At 41.1% G+C, this 19,712-nt stretch overlaps 1 protein-coding gene across 1 annotated transcript in view; it reads right to left on the bottom strand.

Annotated features, from left to right (window-relative positions):
* Window positions 1-412: 412 nt before the first annotated feature.
* LOC135462595 (putative ankyrin repeat protein RF_0381) overlaps window positions 413-19,712 on the bottom strand; it is a 104,785-nt gene continuing 85,485 nt past the window's right edge. The window contains exons 20-26 of the mRNA XM_064739818.1: window positions 17,345-17,443; window positions 16,841-16,939; window positions 2,374-2,472; window positions 2,153-2,249; window positions 1,429-1,779; window positions 955-1,026; window positions 413-486 (exon numbers count right to left, since the gene is read on the bottom strand). Of these exons, the coding sequence (XP_064595888.1) occupies window positions 413-486; window positions 955-1,026; window positions 1,429-1,779; window positions 2,153-2,249; window positions 2,374-2,472; window positions 16,841-16,939; window positions 17,345-17,443 (891 nt within the window). The remainder of the gene's footprint in view (window positions 487-954; window positions 1,027-1,428; window positions 1,780-2,152; window positions 2,250-2,373; window positions 2,473-16,840; window positions 16,940-17,344; window positions 17,444-19,712) is intronic.

A 19,712-nucleotide genomic window follows, 5' to 3' on the forward strand; every position in this document is an offset into this window, starting at 1 on the left:
ACCGAGATTATTTGGTTTTAACTGCTTACGCCAATATAGCTTTTAACAAGCACTTTCGGGTATTATTGCAATTATTACTTTTACGCTGGTATGATTTTGATAAACCTTCAATGTTTGTGAAAACAAATGTTTTTTCGTAAATCGCGATGAAAATAGCAAAGTAATGGCAGATACTTTCCCTCAATTTTACATTACATACCTTCTGATTCTCCTCACACAAGCAAAACGTTACATCTATTCTGTATTCACCTGGCACAAACCGTGTGAAAAGATGACGTCACAGTCACGTCGGTGATGAGGAAGGTTAGCATTGTCTCTGTCCAGTCAAAAAACGCCTTTGATCGATAAACCGTTTGAAAATGGCTTACACACCCGTGAAGTATGACTAAGACGATCAATTTACCTTTTGATCCTACAGTAAACAAACCACCACGAGCACACTGAACACTGGAACAATGACCCACCATGGCTTGATCTCTTCTGAGTCTGGAGGTAAATTTAATAGGAAAGGAGCTATTAGTAAAGATGATATATATGTAGCTGAACTTACGTCTGGAAGTCAGACTGCCTGAATCTTGTTAATCTACAACCAGTTTATGTCCGTCAAAGAACACAAATTCCTTACAAAAGCAAGATTTCCACCACATCACAATTAGCGCTCTAAAATATTTGACACAAAGCACTGGGCTTTTATCTGCTTAGCACTAAACAACCTCCAGTTATCTGCTATGGAAACATCTGCTGCAAGCGCCAGTTTATGGTCCCGAGATCTCTGGTCGAAGCCTACAACATATTATGTTGTTTATAGGAATCAATGGCCATCCAAGGAAAGTCATGTACTGCTGGCAAACCAATCAAAATAAAATGCCAGTTTTCCGTGTTTATTTCAATCTGAAATATGATTATATAAATATTTTTAATTTTAGTATCATTCTTTTTCTGTTTATAACTCACCTCTATATGAAGGATATGGTCTTGTCACTTTGTCATTATCGGTGCCGTTCACTGTTTTCATTTGAGGAGTCACTAGTCAAAGAAATTGAAATAAACATGAACAACAAAACACAGAAGTAGAAATAAAAGTCACAATTTTCTGGAATGTAGAATAATCAAACAGTTTTTACCGTGGACACACCTGTTTGCTTTGCGTGAGAAATACTATAACGTTACAAAAATGCTATGTGCAGTATTTTACTAAGTTTGCCAAGCTTATAATGTTTAAAAAAATCCATTATGTTTTCATTTAGCACAGAACACCCATAAACAAATGACTGCTAACTGTGGAGAAAGAAACATGCTGCGCCTCAGACATATCAGCTCTCCCAGATATCAACTCTAGCTGTATTTTACTTACAGCAGCTTGCACGTGCAATTGGTACTCTCGAGTGAAACATAGCACACTGATGTGTTTATCGGTGATATACTCACCCGACACTGGAGGCCAAACATTCAGGCAAACTTGAGCCTCAACCAAGGCTTGTTCCTCGGGTACAACAACAGTAACGGAGTAGTTGTCGCTATATTCTGGTTTAGGGTCACGGAGAACCAAGGAACATTCGTCTCCCAGGAAAGCCGTGTCATTAAACTCTGCGACTGTGTAGGTTTGACCGCTTGATAGACCACTGAGTAATCTGTCGCCGTTCAGCCGCTGACAGCGCCATATCACCGTGTATTTGGCATTGGGGTTTTCTGTTGTAATGTTGCATGGCAAAGTAACGTCAGGCTTAGGAAGCTGAATGTCAACTCTGGGGTTTACCAAAACTGTTAAAGAACTAGTGCCTGAATAGCAAAATACAAAACAAAAACACAGCTTATATTGAATGTGGAACACTTCAACCGTTCAGACAAGGCTTAACATGGACTAAAATTACCAAAGAATATTATCGAGGTTCACTGATTACTTTAAAATGCACAAGTACACAAAATGAATGATCTGGCACTGTCCTGATCAATGCAACCTTGCACTGAATGTTAGTTTATTCTTCAGGTGCTTACATCGATTTTTGTGTACTTTTATGCATTATATATTTATTGATTAATTTTTTGTCCGCCCCATGTGTGATATTATTTAGTAAGGCACCACACACTGAGCAGCACGTTAACTGGCTCCTTTACTGGATACATGTATGACGTTTAAAAGACCAGTACTTACTGTGTAAAAGACACACAAGGAACACCCAAACACAGACCAGACCAACTGCTACAGCTCCATACTTGGAGTATGAAATTTCCGTTGAGGTGATATCAATCTGAAGGAAACAACAACAAAATCCTTTCAGGTGAAGAAAACACTCACTCCAACATGTAAACTTGGTAAAGTGATCAGATAGCCAGTCTGAACGTTGTCTTTTCCTCATAACATTTAGAACGTACCTCATTCTGAGCATTACCCGTGGCCCCATTCTTCACCAATAGACGAACGAGTTCCACATCATAGTTCTTCAGTGCCAGATCTAAGGGCGCCACTCCATCCTGTGGGAACGAAATTGAATCAAACGTGACCAGAGTTTGTGGGAAGTACATTTTTGGCATTGTGGATGTCCGGTGTCGCGAGGGGTACAAAGTAGCATTTGCAACACATGCTTTATTGTATTTTCACTCTTTAATTCTACGTTCATTATGAACCAAGTAAATATTACTTTTTAACGAGATCATAGATTAAATGATGTAAAAACAACCTGCTCCTTGAATAAAAGGCCGTTGATTACATTGATAATCACCGGACGCCTTCAGCATCCCCCTAATTCTATCTGTACACCACGTATACATTATTACATCTGCATTTGTCACAAAAATGCATTATTTGCACATTGCTTTTCTGTAAAAATCCGTGTAACATTAATTAGTATTGATTTATTTGATTGGAGATTTGCGCCACACTACAGCATATTTCACTTATACGACGCCGGTCAACATTACGGTACGATGAAACCGGGAAGAGCCGGGGAGAAACCCACGACCATCCGCAGGTTGCTTACGAGCCTTACCAAGTACGACTGAATAGATTTTGTGAAATAAAACACATGTGTAAATATAATCGCAATGAAGTCCTAAGGCATGACTGATCCCGCTGTGCATGTGGCCTTAAGAATTACTCATATACCTTGTACATTGACATTAGCGCCTTATTCTACCAGCAGATGGAAAATGTCCACAAGTTTGTTTTTAACATCCGATGAAAAACAGTCTATAGTTATTACAATGAGTCAAACTACACCATTACGCAGTATCATGGATCAATCTACTCACTAAACACTCTAGACACGCAGTACGTCAAACCACACATGCATAAAAAACGGCAAACTCGCGGGTCACGTGACTGAGTAGAGCCGGATGCCTGTATCAAAATAATTCAATATCATAGGCAAGGCTTTCATAAAGTCATAACCTAGTGCTGTCTAGTTCTGCTATTAAAAATAACTGCCACACTTGATGTATTACATGAAACCTGTTTAGTTGCATAACCTATCGGTGCATTAAGATCAGTTTTTAAAGCTCATGCGTTTTTTCCCAATACAGTGTCATATACTTAAATATTTTCCACGTCTAATTATCGTTAAGATCGACAAAGGCTTGATATCTCTATTTACTATAGTGCTTGTTAGTTTAGAGAGTAAAGGAATCACAGCTCTCCGATTTATTTATGTTATAACCGCTATAACCACACACGATTTACCTCATAAATGCTAACAGTAAAGTGCTAACAGTAAAGGAGTCTGTCCTTTCTGTACAGTGACCATTATGACGTGGTTTTCAAATATTTTAGAATCTGTGCCACCTTAGCTTCGATGTCTAATCTTTAATACATGTGCACTAAACAAGGTTAAAACACTATACCATAAGAATTTAACTCTATTAAAAGTACGTTCAAAGGAAACATTACAGCTGTTAAACGAATATAATTCAATTCTTCAACGCATTAAGCGTTAATGAAAACGCTGATGACGGTAAAATAACGTTTGCATTCATTTGCATCCACTTTGCCCACAGTTGCATTTTGAGAACATGCGCATCTATTTATTTGATTGCTGTTTGGAGCCGTACTTCACAGAATTTAACTTTGCGCTGTCAAGTAGTTCTGTAGATGAATCAAGGTGGATTATCCGGAGTAAATCATCGATGTTAATTGTGTTACTTTTGAATACTCTGCTGAAAGGCGAATGGTCGCCAGCAAATGATAGTGTGACGGCTAGCAGTCCCCGTCTAGAACCTCCTCCGTTTTGACCCTCCTGTTGTTTAAATGTTGGTTTAACATTTAAGGTATATGCAAACAGGAATTTAGGGCAGTCAGTGGCAAGGTGTAAACCCGGTTTGATGCTGAATACAAAGGTTAAAGGATTATAAATTGTTTTGCTTTAAAATTTACTTCATCAAATTAATTACTTTATTACTTGGCCATCACAGGTGGTGTCAGACGTCGGATCAAGGTTGAAACGACATCGATCAAACCCACAGGAGGAATCTGTACAACACTAAAAACCTTAAAACCAGTTGCAAAGCGCAAAACGGCGAGTAAAGTGGTCTTAGGCTGATGAAGGGTCCAGTTTTTGCGTTCAACGTATATCGAACCGCTTGAGCCCAACTGTTGAACAGACCCGAAAATGACCACCTGAAAGGGTATGCTAACAGCATTCGATGTATACCGAACAATCATACCCTCACTTGCATGCTATGAAATGCTATGATGGTGAGCTAACTTTCACCTGTGTTTACATAAATACATGTAATTGTGAAAGAGACTGTCAACTGACGATATAATTTGAGATGAGCACCATGTCTAGACGAAAACGCAAAGTTAGAAGAGTGGATGGCAACCAAGATATTGATCTGTCGTTTCCACAATCAGGTCAAGAAGAAAATCTTATTAAGTCAGGCAGACCTTTTGTAGATCCGTCTAAATTTCACGGGGCGTCGGCGAAAAATATACATGTATAGTCCCGGCCTAAAAGAATTTGAAAGGGTTGCGAAATTAAACAGATCCGGCTTCTGTAGAAAACGAATTGCTACCTGCCTAACTGAGAGACAGGACAGCAGATTATCACAAAGATATGGATGACCAAAACAAGCAGAATTTTTACACGGTCTGACAGCTACGAGCTGAAAAATTTTGACCAAAAGAATTACAAAGGGGCTATTTCTCAGATTTTTTTTGAAAGGCATCAGTTATCAGATGAATGTGTTGATGATTACAGTCCTGCAATACTGACACTGTCATGGTGGACACATTCTGATTTACCGAAAGACTATTTTAATTACCTGGCAATGGAGCATTTCATTCAAGGCCTAGGTATGGAAGCCAGACGAGGACATATTGTCCCGCGATGCAAATCGCGCGCGAGTGGCACCGTTCGTGCTTTTGCCGGCGTGGAGCGACACGAGGAAACGGTACGACCGGAAGAGGACGCCAGCAGGAGCTGGAATTGAACTCACTGTGACCGCATCGGTGTGAGGGCGTATCAGTCGTGTCCTTCATGTAAGTCGAAATCACACTTTTGCAGGTTAATGGATAGACTCGTGTTCACGTATCTGTCCTATCGTTTTGAATTAAATTCAAGCTGAGAAGGGTATTGTATTACATGAACTATATAACTGAATATGGTTCTTCCCCAGCACAGTTTGTGAAAAAGAAAGAATTATGAAATCTGGTTGTTCTTGGAAACTTTCTAGTGGATTGTTGTTCTGATTTTGTGCGGGGTGTGCTGATATGTTAATGGTGGTTGTTTATTTTCATATACATTGATGGATGCATCATTGATGTAATTTTGAATGAATGGCAGGCGATGTGTGTAGCGTCATATACGCCATTGTATGAAACCTGATATTTGGTACAGTGGGTTAGAAACAAGGCGTTTGTCTGAACAAGTGGTGCCACGCAGAGGGTCCTTTTGGATATTTTCCATGGTGTTTATGTGACCTCCAGTAATATTGTCCCAACCTACATTTGCACTTTTCATAGGTCATGTATTTACACACAGTTTCTAAGCGGGGCTTCCGTGGCTCAGTCTGTTAGCGCGCTAGCGCAGCGCAATGACCCTGGAGTCTCTCACCAATGCTGTAAGTTCAAGTCCAGCTCATGCTGGCTTCCTCTCCTGCCGTAAGTTGGAAGGTGTTCTAGCAACGTTCGGATGGTTGTGGGTTTCCCCCGGCTCTACCCGGTTTCCTCCCACCATAATGCTGGCCGCCGTCGTATAAGTGAAATATTTTTGAGTACGGCGTAAAACACCAATCAAGTAAATCAAGCAAGTTTCTAAGCATTTTCTACTCACACGTAATTTAAGAACTCTGTTCATGCATAATTTTTATTGGCAGTCTCTACATGTTTGCCCATTCCAAAAGTCTAAGGCAAGGTTTAAGAATGTCCCAAATAACAACATGTCAATTTCTCTTAGCGAACGGCGCTCTAGATTACTAACACTAATCTATTCTCGTGGTAGCAACTAGTGAACGCCCTCGTCTCTTTGCCCCCTCTCCCCACGAGGGAGGTAACAAGCGCGTGCGATTTGCTCCGTCCTCGTGCTGCTGGCCGCTACCCGCAACAAGGGGACGAGAATGGTCACCGTTTTCACAGTACCATTCATGTGCGATTTGTACCATCCTCGCGCGGCAGCCCGCGATCCGCAAGCCGTGGTGTTTTCATCCGGCTTCCATACCTACGTCTAGAAATTAAACGTGTACTGATGTTTTGATCACGCTTTACACATAGCCAGAAGGGAAGAATGTCATAACCGCCTCACTGGTATGGCATACTATAATCTGAACACTGAGCAGCCTTACTCTGCTCCTGATATTAGAGAGTCGGCAGAAGTAGGCGTGACCGCTGTGCACTCACGTCCATCAAGTAAATGAGCGCTTGGGGTTAAACGTCGTACCTAACAGTTTTTCATTCATATGGCGACGAAGGCGTCCATAGAGTGTATGCAATGTGCCTTTTTGTTGCAACATTGATTTCCAACAATGTTTTATCTAGTGCTGCTTCACTGAGGCGCCTTACCGAAGACAAGTAAGCCGTCCCACCAGAGCCATTATATTGATACGGGTCAACCTGTCGTTGCACTTTCCTTATTGCTGAACGCCAGGCCAGGAAGTTCCACCTACCTCTTTAAAGGTCTTAGGTGTGGTCCGACCCCTGTGGCCATAGGAATGTCTGAAGCCCCGTATGACATCAAGACTGTACAAGCTGAGCACAGTGTAAAAACTGACTACACTGCAAATACAAATGGTTCTTTGACCGGAGATCCGGGTGAGACATACACTGGATGAGATACTGTAAGTAAAGTATACGGTACAAATATTGACTGTACTGCTGACAGTAGTAAGAATTCCCAGACTGGAGCTGAAGTTGCAACATGCGGTGTTGGCCGCTCTTATCATGGTATACGTATTGCAGGCAAGCTCAACCTCAGTCTAGTGACTGTTTTGGTTGATTCAAGCTCTAGTGTGAGTATCATAAGTAAAGCAATAACTTCACGCCTTCACGATTGGAGTTTGCTTCCCAATGACAATGGAACTGTTGTGCCAGCTATTTGGAGATCAATTATATCTTGTATCATTTTGGTGGCGAGCAGATGTCTGTCATGTATTATGTGGCTCAAGCATTTCCCTATGACTGTCTCATTGGAACTGACACTATGCAATAAGGTAAAATGTAGATAGACTTCCACAAATGCACTGTTACTTGGTTAAATGTTACTGTACCTATGCTACATGCTGATAATCTTACAGGAACCAGCTGGCCTGTTTGTCTGTTAGATTCAGTACAAATCCCAGGTCGATCAGAAGTCACAATGTGGGCAAATATTGGTAAGTTACCGGATGGACTGCTTGGTGTTGTGGAACCATGAGAAGAACTTGTATCACAGTTCAGCCTTTATCTAGCGATGTGCTGGCCACCAGTGAACAGTTAGAATCGTGTGTTCCAGTTAGAATTGCTAATCCATCTCCTGAACCTGTGCAAGTGGGAAAATCTACCCGAGAGAGTGTATTTCAGGTACAAAGTCGACGTGATGGCTCCACAACAAAGGCAAACCGTCAACCCTCTGGAGAAAAGGTGTGAATTGGTGATCAGACTGATCTCACTAGATCTAATTTGGAGTTAAAATGGAAAGTTGGGTGAGGAAAATAAATACCGTGACATTCTAGTTGATAAGGATACAGATCTAGGCAGAACCAATTTGACACAACATGAAATAAGTACCCAAGGGAACGACTCGATAAATCTTCGACCATACCGGGTACCAGCAGGCCAGGGAGATATGTTTGAAGAGGGAAATAGATAAAATGCTGGATAATGGGGTAATCGCCCAATCTACTTGTTCCTGGTCAGCTCCTGTTATGTTCAGTTAAAAGCCAAATAAATCATGTCGCTTTTGTGTCGACTATCGAGCCTTAAACTGAGAAATAGGTGCACCCAATAACGTTTGTGGACGTCATGACCCAGGCTTTTGAAAGTACTAAGTACTTCAAAATCTTAGACCTACTCTCGGGATGCTGGCAGGTGGAGGTAGCCAAAAATGACAGGGAGTGGGGGGGGGGGGGGGACAGCGTTCTCAACTTTTTGTGGTCATTACGAGTTTAATGTTATGGCTTTTGGATTGATAAATGCACCGAGCACCTTCCAACGTCAAATGGGCTTACTCTTGGCTGATTTGAACTGGAAAACCTGTGTGGTTTACATTGACGACATAATCATTTTCTCAGTTACCTTTGAAAAGCATGTTTCTCGACTCCGTGAAGTGCTTCAGCCTATCCGTGAAGCAAATCTCAAGATAAAGTTGGAGAAGTGTGTATTCTGTCGACAAAGTGTTAAGTTTCTAGGTCACGTTGTTGGTGCTGATGGCATACGACCTGATGCGGAGAAAGTAAGTGCCATTAAGACCTTCCAGTGTGGCTGAGCTCTGTAGCTTTCTGGGCGTTGTGTCGTATTATCCAAAATATATATGAGACTTTGCGCCCATTGCATCCCCTATGAATAATCTCTTGAAGAAAGATGTAACATTTCCATCTGTCAGGACTGCGGAAATGCATACTACCACCTGAGAGACGTTCTTTGCTCTACACCTATTTTACACTATCCACATTTCTCTCTGCGATTTGTGCTCTACGCAGGCACCAGCAATCACAGACTTGGTGTTGTATTCACCTTAATGGTATAAAAAAGGCAAACGATTGGCCGTGCTAGTCGGCATCTGAAGAAAGCAGAACAGAATTACGCAACCATTAAGAAATAAGTTTTCACCATCTTCTGGGGTATAAAGAGGTTCCGCCATTATCTTTACGGTCGCCCATTCACCATTGTGACGGATCACACCCCACTCAGATGGCTGATGAGTCAGAAAAAATCCCGCCGGAAAACTTGCCAGATGGTCACTTGATCTCCAAGAATATGACCTCAAGATCGAGCACAGGTCAGGTGCAAAGCATGGTAATGCTGACGGCCTGTCGCATTGACCGTATGCTGCTGCTCAAGTGCAACAAACTGATTATGTCGTTGGATTTTGAGAGATGCATTTTGTGCATCCCAAAGAAAGGATACGTTCACGTCTGCAATGGTGAAGTATCTAGCGAATGGTATTCTACCAGCAACGTCCACAGAGGCTAGGAGACTTGTCCCCGAGTCGGGAGACTCTTTATTGGAGGATCGTCCCTTGTATCACCTGTGGAGTCCAGGCTCACGGAGAAGCAGAAAATATACCCGGAAACAGCTAATAGTTCCACGGTCACTTATCGACGAGGTCTTGTTCATGTGCCACGATGATCAAACACATGGGCTCGTGGAAAGTTTTAATCATAGGTGGCAACAATGCTGTCCATGTACGATAGTAACCATCGCCGTGGCCGGTATCGTATCATGCCATTCGCACAGAGAGTTTTCATGTAACGCCTTTCTACCTACTCTATGGTAGAGAACCCTTGTTACCAGTCTTAAAGGACGCAGACGAATACAAAGTTGAAGTCATGGTTTGTCTACGAGAAGACCTTGAGGCAGCCAACATACACCTGGCTCAGTCGAAGCAGAAGAGCCACCATGATGTCCATTCTCGTAAACCTCTCTTCCAGGAAAAAGATAAAGTGTGAGTGCATAATCCCAAACCTTCTCCGGGACGATGCAAGACATTTCGTCATCCATGGACAGAGCCATATGGGACTGTTTGGAAGATTTCGATAGTGACTTTTGAAGTTGAAAGCAAAAAGACAGAGCCAAAAGTGTGTTGTCCACATAAACAGGCTAAAGCCCTTTGTCTACCCAGAACAGGAGCCCAGCGATGAGATTTATTTGTCAGGGGAAGATGATCTTATGGAATGTCGATTGAACCTTTCCGGGCGACAGTTAACTTGAACCTCTTGATTTGTTTTCTAGAACGACAACTAAGTGCACACGTTATGGGAAGATATATTAACTGAGTGCCACTTTAGGGTGTTCAACCGTGTCAGTAATATTGACTATCTAATGTGTCCATACCAACGAAACCATCACGGTAATCTTAAGAGCAATATGTTGTTTCAACTGTTATGTAATACAATTAAATGAACACTGACGGTTGGCGAAGAATGCTACTCCATTGTAATTGTTTAATTATGCCTATCCTTGTTAGGAACCCTTAAGGCCGCTGGGATATAATGTAAAGTCGTGAATCTAAGGAATCTGTAACCGTTTGCTCTACTTTCATGTGATATTTGGTAGACTTTCCATTTGTAGGCGACTGCATGCATGGTAAAGTTTGATTGTACACTGGGAAAAGCAAAGTTTTCAGATAAACATTTAGAGTTGTTCCCAACTAGAGGGGTAGGAATATGACGGTGAGCAGTCCCCGTTTGGAGAGACAAGTATGATGAGGGACTACAACACGTAGGAACTTCAGCATGACGGAGAATGGCGTAAATGAGACAAGTCACATGGAATTCCACACGACCTCCCTATAGTGTCCCCAAAATTGTATCTGTAGTCGAAATGATTTAATCTTCCATTAATAATCCGTCCTAAAGTTCGGCTGCCCATGGAAATGAGAACGAGGCTTCTTGGATCAAGTGAGTTTCCAGATGGGCAAAAAGGTTTTCACCTGTTTCCACCCAGATGGAAACGAAAGAAAAAGTTACAAAAGTTAGGAAAAAGGGAAAATGACGTATATTGACCACCGTAGTGTACATATAAGAAAATGTTTTTAGTGATGATGCAGGATTAGTGTGGTATAGTGGTGGTTATATAGTTCTCTTTGAGCATCTCCACAGGTTGATGAAAAATGACAAACCGAATTACCTACTTATCTACTTTCGTCTGTATTATATTCACATTCACAAATGTGGGGCATCAGTACATATTCTGCTGATAGCCTAGATGGAATTAAGGCTGTTAAACAGCCATGCCTACCTCAGTATGATCACACGATGAAACGGGCACGAACATGCGGATTGATACATTTGGCACAGCGGTGCACAGCGTTTTTTTCGTTTATACCCCAAAAATATTACAGTACAATTGCGACGGAACAAACAAAGTCCAATGGAAAATTGTATCATTTTCCAGAATACAAACCAGACTATAGTGTACGTCCTCTATAAACAATACAGAGAGGCCAGCTGCATCAGGAGTACAATTAGGCGGCCTCATGTTTTTATGTTTATCTGACAAAGTTTTAATCGAGTCCAGGCATCCTTCACATCAGAACGTAACTGAGAAATGACCATGTATGACATTCAGGCTTTCATTTGTAGTGAATTAAAATTTGGGTAACACGAAGATAATTGCGCAAAGCACACTGAAAACACCAATTGGTTCAATTTCAACAGAGTTTACTTTGTTAACTTTTTTTAAGAGAGTGTTTGTTGAAAGTAACAAACCAACCTTACTCTGTTACTGATCGTATTCTGGGCGAAGGTAACAAAGTCAGTTAGTTAAACCTGAGCCGGCAGCGCCCTCTACATTGCCGCGATTCTCCAACAAACGACTGTCTGGAAAGGCCGAAGAGAGAAAATGTTGCTTTTCAGTTCGGGCATGTATACCTAATTTAAACAGTTTGAATGGAAAACCTAACATCAACGCGTGTACGATAACCGATTGTCCTATCGAGGCCAATCGACAGATCGACTAAAGGGCCGTTTCCACCAGAACCGCAGCGATCCCGCTACGGGACCCGTTGCGTTTCCCGCAGCGTGAACGGTTTCCACCCAATGCGGTTCTGGCAGGAAATCGCAACGCTGAAAAAAAATACCCAGAGCAAATGAAGACCCGGCGGTGAGCTCTAACTTTATAGTCGATATGGAAAACTCAGACTTAAAGTTCGAGGATATTGTCTTGCTTTACGCCGTCGCTCGTGTGAAACGAAAGCGCAAACATAGATTTTCGGTGCACGAAATATTCAAAGCTCGGAAGATTTACGGAGAGTATCATCACCTGGTGAGAGAGCTGTCCTCATACGAGGACAAGTTTCACGAATACTTCAGGATGACTCCACAGCAGTTTGAGGATGTATTCGTTAAGATCGAGAGCGATATCAACAAAGAAAGCACAAATCACCGCGAATCGATCACAGCACGACAAAGGCTCGCAATATGTCTAAGGTGAGTTTATATTCAGATTTTACAGGTGTACACAAATAAAACCGGTTTTACACAAACGGCAGTTTAATGGGTTTTGATCTCAAATAAATATCAGAATGTGAAACGTCACTTAATTTGCATGTAGGCCTTCAGCTCTAGTGCTTGTACATATTAATCGGGTATGCATTCGTCTCGGGGCTGAACATCATAGAATCGCTGCCAAACGACTGATTGCTGATCTGAGAAGACGGAGTGTCACTGTGCTGACACGGTGAATCCTACATTTGACAACTGACACTTCTTTGGCGGGCGCCAGGATGTAATGGTGCTCGGTTTAGCCACTGTTGCCGGACTTTGTGCTGCGTTTTCCGGTTCCACCTCCTTATCGATTGCAAGCTGTGTATTTTGTGTATCGTCCAGCGTAAATCCATCGTCCTCGTCCTCTGGTCCAATGTCATCGTTTAAGTTACTGCTAGTTGCCCTTTCATCCAGAGTTGAAATGAGAAATCCGAGGATATGCCTCATACTTGTATGGTTTTTTAGCGGTAGCTGCCTGGCCACTCTTGGTCTTGTTCTTCTTCACATGTTTCGCCATGCAGTCACGAATGTTTCGCCATTTCGTTTGAACATCAGAACCTGAAATGAAAATATGCAGTTTGTTTAATATTTTTCAGGTTCCTGGCGACTGGAGATTCATATTCAACAATATCTTTCAGCTGCCGTGTTGGGAAATCTACGGTTAGCAAGATTGTCAGAGACGTGTGTGCTATCTGGCGTAGGCTGCAACCCATCTACATGAGCGAACCGACTACAGATGACTGGGAAAATATAGAAAAAGAATTTTCTGAGCGTTGGAATTTTCCCAACTGTTTTGGGGCACTAGATGGAAGCATATGTTGTAATCACTACTCCCCCAGCTTCAGGATCCACGTATTATAACTACAAGGGTACATTTTCAATCGTGCTTCTCGCCTTGGGGATGACAAGTACTGCTTCAGCGTAATAGACGTTGGTGGGTATGGTTCGAACAGTGATGGCGGGTTATTCAAGAGCAGTGCTTTAGGTAAAAAGCTTGAAAATCACACACTCGGGCCTTACCAATGACAAACAGTGCTGGACACCCCAGAACTAGGGTCAATGCCTTATGTACTGGTTGCCGATGAAGCTTTCCCACTCACGACCCACACAATGTGCCCAGTACCCGGCCGTGGACTGAATGGTGAAGACACGATTTACAATTATCGCCTTTCGCTCGACGAATTTCCGAGAACGCATTCGGTATTTTACCAAGTCGATGGCGAATGTATCACAGGAAAGTACCACTGAGCCCAGAAAACGTGGATTCCGTTTGTGCGAGAGACATGTGTGCTTCATAACATGTTGCAGAGTCAAAACCAGCAAAGCTACTCCCAAGCAGTTAATGAAAATGAACCCATACCAGACGGTATTTTAGAGGAATTTGAGTCACCGTGGGATGTCATGCAACTAACGACGCACTGGAAGTTAGAAACAAGTACAAAACGTACTTTTCGTCAGCAGCTGGCGCCATCGCTTGGTTAGCGAGAATATTGTTTCGGTCGTGCTAATTAAATTCTCACTATATGATCAGGGCTTGAATTTAATTGTTTTCAATCTCTAGACTGCATGGCTAGTGCGACAAGAAATTAACTAGCCCACTGAGCATGTAGCTAGCCCACAGCTTTGAGGAGTTGGAAATCACTGACATATGTACATTCATGTTAGCTTACAAACTGGTATTTATGAACAATATTACAGGTGACAAGTCTTTATTTTTCTGATGGATCATGGAGATCATAGCCAACAGATTAAAAGCCGATCATAAAGAATATTGAAAGTATTCTGATAGTTTACTGTCCATTCTTTACCCTGACTAGTGATTTTATGTATTCAAAATGGCTATAGCCAGTAGGGCTAGTGTTCCATAAAATGTACTAGCCCAACAGCAAATTTTACTAGACAGGGGGCTAGGGGGCATATGTTAATTTTTTGCCCCGAGGATTGTCTAATAAAACGATGAAGTGATTTCCACAGGCTTTACTCACCTGAAATTCCCAGCTTTTCCCCAATACTTGACCAGATGTCTTCTTTCAAGTCCGGTCTTTTGTAATTCGGATTCGACTTATCAAATAATACCGGATTCTTTTTTTAACTTCCAAAATTATTCTCTCCTTTATGTCCATGTTTCTGTTATGTGATATTGCCACGTCTCACCTACAGTGGATGTGCACTGAGACACACCCAGGGTCAGTGCACTACAACCTCTACCAGCCAACCCAACGTAATGACGCAACAGAAACCGCAGTGAAATCAGTCGAGCGAGCGACTGGATGCGGGAAACGCAGCGGCTTTTTGCAACGCGATTCCTGCATCGGTTTTAGTGGAGACGGTTGTAAATATTTACATAGAAGTGATCGTCTGCGGCTGCCGCAGAGCGAACCGTTGCGGGAATCGCAGCGATTATCGTGCTCGGTGGAAACGCCCCTTAAGCCTGCTTCTGCAAATAAATATGCTAGCATTCAGAACTGTTTAGAGTCTAGGTGTTTTGTCACGGATGTTAACTGGACAAATCATCGGAAACTAAGCTGTTGATATCATTTGTTTCAATGGTTTACAATGTAGCGAATTTAAGGTAGAATGGCTACTGAAATGAACAGGGGCTGTACTCAAGGTTGAAATGTACAGCCTTAGGCCCACATAAATTCTGTTGCTTGTATCTTTCAATACACTGTGCTGGTCAATCTCTCGGGGAATTTTGATCGTATGTTCTTAAATTCTCTTTGGTGTTTTACAGATTTTGCAAGACTTCCAGTTGGCATAAAATACTGAAATTGCGACAGCTGTTTTGATGCATTGGTGATAAAAATTCTACCGTTTTGTCATACTTTCAAAAATCTTTATATGCAGTCTCTATATGAACACAAATGGAAATAAGTATCGTATAAAGATACATTACTTTTACGAACCGCCCTATGAACAACTGTCTCGTTTCTGTGGAACAGGTGACAGTCAGGTAACATGTTCACAGAATTCAGTGCTATTTGTAGTATTGTCTGTCTTGTCCATTGTGAATGCTCGTCATGTAGATAACAATTTTTTCAATCCATTCCTGTCTTACCAGTTACATATATACATTGATGATTTTTTTATTTCCAGGGCGCGGACATTCATCTAAAATCAAAGGTTGGTATTACTACATGATGTGCGTGGCAAGTGATTGCATTTGAATCAGGCATACTTCAGTAACACAGTCTGTGTAAAATCACTAACTGTTTGTTACTGCACACTTGCTGCACCGTTCGGCGCATTTATCGAACCGTGAAGCGTAACTAATATATACAAACCACCCTATCTCCCGGCATGCAGAACTTACGCCGATTCGCCTACCACGTAAAACTTCATTTCACCAAAACTTTAAGTTCAAACACTTTTGCAATAAAAAAGAAATTGCAACTAACACCACTGTGTATTTTTTTACGTTATTCTCCGTAAACCTTGGTGCTAAAGGGCGGGCAGTTTGCTACCATTTAAGTGTTTACGTAAGAAGTCAGTACAAAAACCATAACTGGCGTATGAAAACAAGTGACGTTCTCATAACTGACAATTTACCAACTATCACACCGTTGTTACTCTTTGTGCTGTAAGGTTTATTATATTGTATCCCTATATTCCCCGATTCTGCTGGTGGCTTTAGCATCCATTAGACCTGGTTCCTTTGCATGGTTTCAATGGTAATGTATGTTAAATGTGATGACAACACAGAATTTGGAGTCCTTCTAGACCAGTGATGACAAAATAATTGCAAATCCAAAGGCGCCATTCTATTCTGTGGACTTAACATGGAAGGTTAGATGGGGCCATTTACAGCAAATATAAATGGAGACAAATATCAGCCTGGACTTTAGACGTTCGGCCATCTTAAACACTGCCAAATTCCCTTACCTTACCTTAGCATGTACATGTGTATGTCTCTGCAAAATGTTTCTTTTTTTCTGGACTGGAAATGCGCTTGAAATGTATAAACACACCGGCATGAATTTATTTGCATAATATTTGGGTATAGAGATGTGGATTTAATTTTTTCTTTGTCTTTTCACCTAATAATATCATTTTTGTTCATGTCATATTGTGTTTAAGCCTAAGGCGACATAATATATATAGAACATGCGGGAAGTGAATAATTTTCCTTCTTTGTCTTTTGCGCAACATGTATTTAAGATAAAACTACGTGTTTAAAATTGTTCTTGGTCCAACACGCTCTCCTTTTAAATAACCATACAGTACGTACCTTATTCTGTACGTTGACATTGGCTCCGTGATTTATCAGCAGACGAACAAGGTCCATATCATCTGTCCTCACTGCCCAAAACAACGCTGTCTCTCCTTCCTGTGGGATGTCACAATAATATGCCATTTATATACTGTCTCGATACAAGGTTCGTTTTCTAATTATTAGTTATCAGCCCCCCAACTAACCCCTACAAAAATAGTAATCCTTTCATATGAACTGCCAAGATTTTAACAACTTAATGAAGATCCGTATGTGGGTAATGCATACTGTAATGGTAGCAACATTTTCTACGGGGTTTTTGAAGCGAATCTGTTTAATTTGGTTGGTATTTTGTATCTCCTAATATTTACACGCACAAAGGAACCAGAACACCTCAATGGAGAATCAATTTAGACTGTATTCCTGGAAATAAACCAGAAATAAAACATGCGTTTTACTGTTGGTCTTATTTAGTCTAGAGTCAGAGCAATGTGAAAATCATCGTAACTATACACCACATACCTTATTCTGTATATTGACGTCAGCGTCTCTCTCTACCAACAGACGAACAAGATCCAGATTATTTGCCCCCAGGGCTAAAAGCAAAGGCGTCCTTCCATCCTGTACAAGTTAAAAATAGTTTGTAGATGAAGTTAGGGTTAAGTGTCAAAAAAAAAGCCGGAGACTTTTGACACATACAGGTTTATATTTGGGAAAAAATTCTATATAATTACATTTCTGAATCTCACCAAGTAGTTCAAACAAGCTCCTTTTAAGGTACAAAGTGCTAAGACTGAAACCCATTCCTAAATCTGTTATATAATCGGTACTTAATGAAGTATATGATTGTGTGCAGTATTGGATGCCTATGTGTATTGTAAATATTGTAAATATTTTATTCTTCACTATCAAGTTTTGATTATATAAATGTATGATGTATATAAGTTTGAGGAGACCCCCTAGTGGCCCATGGGTTGTGGGATATCCTCAGTAAACAAATAAAGAATTAAATTGAATTAAATTTCTGAAAACACCAACAAAATCAAGCACTGAACCGGTTAGCATGCTGACATTTAATAACGCAAACACTGTGTACATAACATTAGCGTCGTTTCTGAACATTTGGATTCTACAATTCTACACCAGTTGTCACCAGTCAAGGCAGTTTCCTGTATAAAGATACATTATTTTTACGAAGTGCCCAATGAACAACTGTCTCGTTCCTGAGGAACAGGTGTCGGTAAGGCAACATGTTCACAGAATTCAGTGCTATGTGTAGTACTACCTGTCTTGTCCATTGTAAGTATTCATCCTATAGATAACAAATTGTACATTCCATGACTGTCTTACCAGTTACATATATTGTTACGGTATTGAAAACGGCAACAGAAAACAGACTCAGTGACTCAATATTACAATGTAAACAATGCTTTATATATAAAATGAGACGTACAGTTTTACAGACAGTTCAACAACAACAACATACACATCAGTATTACCGGTCTTTACAAGTTTCCAGTTCACCTTTGCATCCCAAGGAATGTATTCCAGGAAATCCAATGTAAAGACCATGGGATAAACACACAATTCACACAAGTCACAAATTGTCCTAGACAGGTACTTCGCCAGGTTAGCGAACACGAACACAGTACACAGGTTACACAGAACTGGAACAGTCAAGCCTTTGAATGACGTCACACCCGCAGAGCACAACACAGGGTAAATACAGGCATGGAGGTATAATCCACTTCAGATCAGTCACAGCTCCCGCAGAAGCTCACAAACGAGCCGTTCAGAGACGTAGAGTAATGTCACCTTGTGGCAGAACGAACGTCCTTTGCAAAACTGAAAACTTCAGTTTAGAGTCCTTGACGACCTTGTCGGTCAGGTGAGGTCAGCGTGTTAAACAAATTACACAGTCCACACTGTATAATCATAATAAAGATCCGAACACCAATAAACGTGACTTCCGCAGAAATTCACATAAACCAGACATCAGTACTACTGTGGTACACAAACGGTGCCGGCATAAAAAACTGTCCTCTTAAATGAAACTGGCATCACCAACTCATATAAATATAATGGACTCGATACGAGAGCGTCGCACACTCTCCTGGCTCCCAGTGGATGCAGCAAAAATACCTCCACTCTGCACAGAAAGCACGGCTTATATACGGTCCAGGTGGATTCAACTATTCTTAGACACAGAATTAACAGCCAATGAACAGCCAGTTAAATAAACAGAGCATTGCACAAGGTGCTTTCGGCCAGGTCCGCGTTGTACATATATAACAGGGCCTGTTATGCTTATAACATATAACACAAAGGTCCGCAGACTAACAGTACATGAAAACGTCAAATAGTCATACATAACACCCCCACCCTTCAGGGAAAGAAAGTTTTGCATAAAACTTTCTTTAACATATTCATAATCATGAATAATAATAACGTTTACCACAGTCTTTAAAAACAAAGCTGCAGAAAACCAACTAGACACGTGACAAACAATCAGCAATCACATTATATTTCCCTTTTATGTGTCTAATCTCTAGATTAAATTCTTGCAAAAGCAAACTCCACCGTAACAATCTTCGGTTTTCACCTTTTAGTTTGTGCAAGAAGGTTAAGGGATTGTGATCTGTATACACAACAATGGTGTAACTTGACGAAGTCACATATACTTTAAAATGCTGTAATGCTAGAATCAAGGACAGACACTCCTTTTCTATTGTCGAATAATTTCTCTGGCACTTGTCAAATTTGCGAGAGAAAAAACATACAGGGTGATCAACGTGATCTGTTTCATTTTCTTGTAACAAAACTGCCCCAGCAGATATATCACTAGCATCAACAGCTAGCTTAAATGGTAAATTAAAATCAGGTGCTACAA

The sequence above is a fragment of the Liolophura sinensis genome, chromosome 2, assembly GCF_032854445.1.
Source record: "Liolophura sinensis isolate JHLJ2023 chromosome 2, CUHK_Ljap_v2, whole genome shotgun sequence".
NCBI classification, from domain to species: domain Eukaryota; kingdom Metazoa; phylum Mollusca; class Polyplacophora; order Chitonida; family Chitonidae; genus Liolophura; species Liolophura sinensis.